General features: G+C 31.7%; 1 protein-coding gene across 1 annotated transcript in view; it reads left to right on the forward strand.

Annotated features, from left to right (window-relative positions):
• Positions 1–4,207, forward strand: part of LOC106476838 (IQ and AAA domain-containing protein 1-like) — a gene marked incomplete at its 3' end in the record, with an annotated part of 12,555 nt that extends 8,348 nt beyond the window's left edge. The window contains exons 4-7 of the mRNA XM_022380592.1: positions 696–904; positions 2,119–2,221; positions 3,725–3,790; positions 4,132–4,207. Of these exons, the coding sequence (XP_022236300.1) occupies positions 696–904; positions 2,119–2,221; positions 3,725–3,790; positions 4,132–4,207 (454 nt within the window). The remainder of the gene's footprint in view (positions 1–695; positions 905–2,118; positions 2,222–3,724; positions 3,791–4,131) is intronic.
• Positions 4,208–5,361: the final 1,154 nt, after the last annotated feature.

Raw genomic sequence — 5,361 nt, forward strand, 5'->3', positions numbered from 1 at the left:
ATCTTCCTGGAAGTAATCTGGTCTTTATAGTATCTTCCTGGAAGTAATCTGGTGCTTATAGTATCTTCCTGGAAGTAATCTGTTCTTCATAGTATCTTTATAGTATCTTCCTTGAAGTAATCTGGTCTTTATAGTATCTTCCTGGGAGTAATTTGGTCTTTATAGTATCTTCCTGAAAATAATTTGGTCTTTATAGTATATTTATAGTATCTTCCAGGAAGTAATCTGTTCGTCATAGTATTTTTATAGTATCTTCCTGGAAGTAATCTGGTCTTTATAGTATATTTATAGTATCTTCCTAGAAGTAATCTGTTCTTCATAGTATCTTTATAGTATCTTCCTGGAAGTAATCTGGTGATTATAGTATCTTTATAGTATCTTCCTGAAAATAATCTGGCCTTCATAGTATCTTTATAGTATCTTCCTGAAAATAATCTGGTCTTCATAGTATCTTTATAGTATCTTCCTGGAAGTAATCTGGTGATTATAGTATCTTTATAGTATCTTCCTGAAAATAATCTGGCCTTCATAGTATCTTTATAGTATCTTCCTGTAAGTAATCTGGTGTTTATAGTATCTTTGTAGTATCTTCCTGAAAATAATCTGGTCTTTCTTTCCTTTCTTGATTGATTAATTGTGTGAATGAATATAAAAGTAACCTAACTTTTAATAAAATATTCATTTCTTCTTCGAAGATTCCCCATCCTCTACCTGCTAATATAGAACACACTGCCAGACATCGAGCCACCGTGATTGAGAAACAGCGGCACGTGCTTCAAACTAAGCATGAAGCAGACTACAAAACAGCCCTGGTGTCAGTGAAGGAGAAACTTGAGAAAATTGAAGGTCTAGATATCAAAGAACAGATGCAAGATCAGATTAGAGAATGGCTTTTCAAGAATAGGTTTGAATTTTTGAACTAGTATCTAAACCCATTCATTAGACAACATCAGGTATATTAATTAAACTAGTAGGAAAACCCATTCATTAGACAACATTAGTTTAATTAATATACCCAGTAGGAAAACCCATTCATTAGACAACATCGGGTATATTAATTAAACTAGTTGGAAAACCCATTCATTAGACAACATTGGGTATATTAATTAAACTAGTAGGAAAACCCATTCATTAGACAACATCAGGTATATTAATTAAACTAGTAGGAAAACCCATTCATTAGACAACATCAGGTATATTAATTAAACTAGTATCTAAACCCATTCATTAGACAACATTGGGTATATTAATTAAACTAGTAAGAAAACCCATTCATTAGACAACATCAGGTATATTAATTAAACTAGTTGGAAAACCCATTCATTAGACAACATTGGGTATATTAATTAAACTAGTAGGAAAATCAATTCAAAGATACTTTGTAACTCATCTGTTTTTTTCTGTACAATAACCTTGCACATCTTACTAAAAGCTTGCCGCCTTTTATGTAGATAAACTTTATTAGTAAATTAGCAATTATAGTTAACATTCGTTCTCCAATACTACTCCTGTGCACATTCAGTTAATGGTTTTATAGTTTGTAGAACTAGAAATAAGGTTTATCTCAAGTTCAAATTGTTTATCAATTACCTATTTTGGTATTATTATTAATGAGAATTTCATGTTATGAACATTATTATATGTTTATAAAGTAATTAGGAATATTTTAATCTACATGTGTTTATCTGCTACATATAGTTACAGAAATAAAGAATTCGGTAGTTATATATAGTTGTTTTTCCTTTATTGAAAACTTGTTAATATTCAGAATAATTACACCTTTTTATTTTAGAAACAAACTAATAGAAATTATGTTTTTTTTTTCTTCTTGTGTGTGGTCCTTGTCAGGTTAAAAAATTAGCCAAATTTTTCCTTGTTTCATGGCAGTTAGGTTTATTGAAAATCTAAAAATATCAAAACCAAAACCTTCAGCTCAGACTGTAAAATTTATTCAATATTATTGTTTTCAGATCACATTACATACTATAACAAAGTTTAATTTTTTTTTTTCAGTTTCATTATTGATACTTTTAGATTAACTTAAGATCTGATTTTTATGCTCAAGTAATCAATATGCACATTTCGTAATAGGTAATTGATATTTTTTTAACATTACAGAGAAGAAACTGGGAAGTTTCCAGAGTATCCTTCAGATGAAGAGGGCGGGTCTGTTGCAATTTTTAAACTACCTGAAGAAGTTCCAGCAGAAGAAATAAAAAAAGTTACTATTTAGTTGCCTACAAATCTCTTCAACTTAACATTAGATTGACTGCAAAATTTCTTGTGGCAAATGTAATTTTTGGTCTTTTTTGATTATGAGTGCATTATATTAAGTACAATTTTGGGGTCTCACCATGTGGTTAAAGTCCATAGGACCACAATATATTGACAACAGCCATGCAGCATCATTTTCATGCAGCATCGTTGTAAAACTGTCATATCCAATGCCAACATTCCTCCCTCCATGCACTTCATAATCCATCTGATGTGCAAGTACAATAGTTTCCCAGTACCCGTTTCAACAGTCTGACCACATGAAATCCATAAACTCCGCATCAGGCAGCTTGACCTGTATGTCTTCATATAGAATAGCACAATTGCCCGTTTAATTTTCCAGCTGCTAGAGGTGTGCACTGTTGAATAGATATTTTTGTAGAAGTAACTCTTGTACACGGGTCTTGTTTCTTTTTCCAAACAAATATCCTTTTTGATTATGTTGCGTAATGTTTCTTGAGGTACATGGACAGCTTTTGCCACTGACCTTTGTGTTTATGTAGTTTCACCTATTACAAGTCACCACACTTTGCTTTTCAGTGGGGTATGATTGTTGCAGGTCTTTTTTTTTATGATCCTGGTGCCCAATGTTAATCCATATTCCTTTTGTTTCCAATGCCATTAAGTGCAAGGGATATTCCTGTCTTAGAAATTCTAAATCCTAGATCTGAAACATCTTTATAATCATGAATACTTTACCTGCCCTTCCCAGTTACTTTCTGTGGCGTGACATGACCTGTGTAGCACCAAACAATGTCATAATGTAGTTCTGATACACCACAACTTTATATTGGCTGTGGTTGGATGTGAGTTGCTCATTTGCATGTTCAAAATCATTTTAATATAATGTACTCAACCCTCTGTAAAAAATATTATGGCATTGAGCTTACAATAGTGTGAATCACTTATCATTAGCAAGGTGAAGGAACAGTTTTTAAGCTATTTAGTGTGAAGTGTATTGTAATAAATATTATCTCATCTGTGTAATTCCCAACTTACAGCTGTACAGAAAGACCTGACTATGTAAGTCCCAACTTACAGCTATATATAAAGATCTGACTATATAAGTCCCAACTTACAGCTGTATATAATAAAGACCTGACTATGTAAGTCCCAACTTAGAACTGTATATAAAGATCTGACTATGTAAGTCCCAACTTACAGCTGTATATGATACTTAGAACTGTATATAAAGATCTGACTATGTAAGTTCCAACTTACAGCTGTATATAATAAAGACCTTACTATGTAAGTCCCAACTTAGAACTGTATATAAAGATCTGACAATGTAAGTTCCAACTTAGAACTGTATATAAAGATCTGACTATGTAAGTCCCAACTTAGAACTGTATATAAAGATCTGACTAGTAAGTTGGGACTTACATAGTCAGATCTTTATATACAGTTCTAAGTTGGGACTTACAAAACTGTATATAATGTTTATACACAGGAAGATGAAACTAAGAAAGGGTCAATCAAAGAAAAAAAGGGTAAAAAGGATAAAAAGGGAGAGGAGGTAAGAAAATCTTGAGTTTAATATTCTCTATTTGGATTTTTTTTCTATTCTAGATAAATTGAAAACTGTAGTTCTGAAGGTTTTTCAGATTCATAACACATTAATGTTGAAATTTGAAAATAGTATGGAATTAAATTATTATGACATTAATGGTTAGAACAACAATGTTTTACATCAGAAATGTTTTTTATGTATTAACCAAACGTTTAATTACAAAAATTGTAAAGATGTCTGTCAACTGGTAACCTTCCTAACAATGGAATAACGAGAGACTGTAGTGTTAACTGTGAAGATTAGATCACGTGTAAGGTGCTAAACTATTGTAACACACTGTTTTAAAGGTTGAAGAGCATGGATTTGTTATGAAACCATCCAATTTTATCGTACATCTTGAAGAAGGAAATAAAACTTATAAAGGTAAAGATAGTAGATTGTTGTTACTGAATCTATTGTAAGATATTCTAGGTTTGATACTTATCTTGATTATAGGACTTCATGCTGATAACACAGTGTTGTAAAATGTTTGTGTAATCTTACTTAGTGAGACTTGTTCTATCTAGAAGAACCAGGGTGTAGGGAGGACTGTCATGCTGATAACACAGTGTTGTAAAATGTTTGTGTAATCTTACTTAGTGAGATAATATCTAAAGGACCTTCAGATCTTTGTTCATGTTGACTGACTGTAATATAACTGGCTGATAAAGTAATGTTTAATGAAGATAGTATCTAGATGACCTTCAGATCTTTGTTCATGTTGACTGACTATAATATAACTGGCTGATAAAGTAATGTTTAATGAAGATAGTATCTAGATGACTTTCAGATCTTTGTTCATGTTGACTGACTGTAATATAACTGGCTGATAAAGTAATGTTGAACGAAGATAGTATCTAGATGACCTTCAGATCTTTGTTCATGTTGACTGACTATAATATAACTGGCTGATAAAGTAGTGTTTAATGAAGACAGTATCTAGATGACCTTCAGATCTTTGTTCATGTTGACTGACTGTAATATAACTGGCTGATAAAGTAGTGTTTAATGAAGATAGTATCTAGATGACCTTCAGATCTTTGTTCATGTTGACTGACTGTAATATAACTGGCTAAGTTATCATGTGAAATGTGATATGATCATTATTTGTGCATGTGGAAGAATTTGGAATATTTTATGTGTACTTATGTATATATGGACAAACATGTGCAAGGTCCTAGAAAGTGATTTTATGTGTACTTGTGTATATATATGGACAAACATGTGCAAGGTCCTAGAAAGTTATTTTATGTGTACTTGTGTATATATATGGACAAACATGTAAAAGGTCCTAGAAAGTGATTTTATGTGTACTGATGTATATATATGGACAAACATGTGCAAGGTCCTAGAAAGTGATTTTATGTGTACTTATGTATATATGGACAAACATGTGCAAGGTCCTAGAAAGTGATTTTATGTGTACTTGTGTATATATGGACAAACATGTGCAAGGTCCTAGAAAGTGATTTTATGTGTACTTGTGTATATATGGACAAACATGTGCAAGGTCCTAGAAAGTGATTTTATGTGTACTT

The sequence above is a fragment of the Limulus polyphemus genome, unplaced genomic scaffold (genome assembly GCF_000517525.1).
Source record: "Limulus polyphemus unplaced genomic scaffold, Limulus_polyphemus-2.1.2 Scaffold11783, whole genome shotgun sequence".
Taxonomy (NCBI): Eukaryota; Metazoa; Arthropoda; class Merostomata; order Xiphosura; family Limulidae; genus Limulus; species Limulus polyphemus.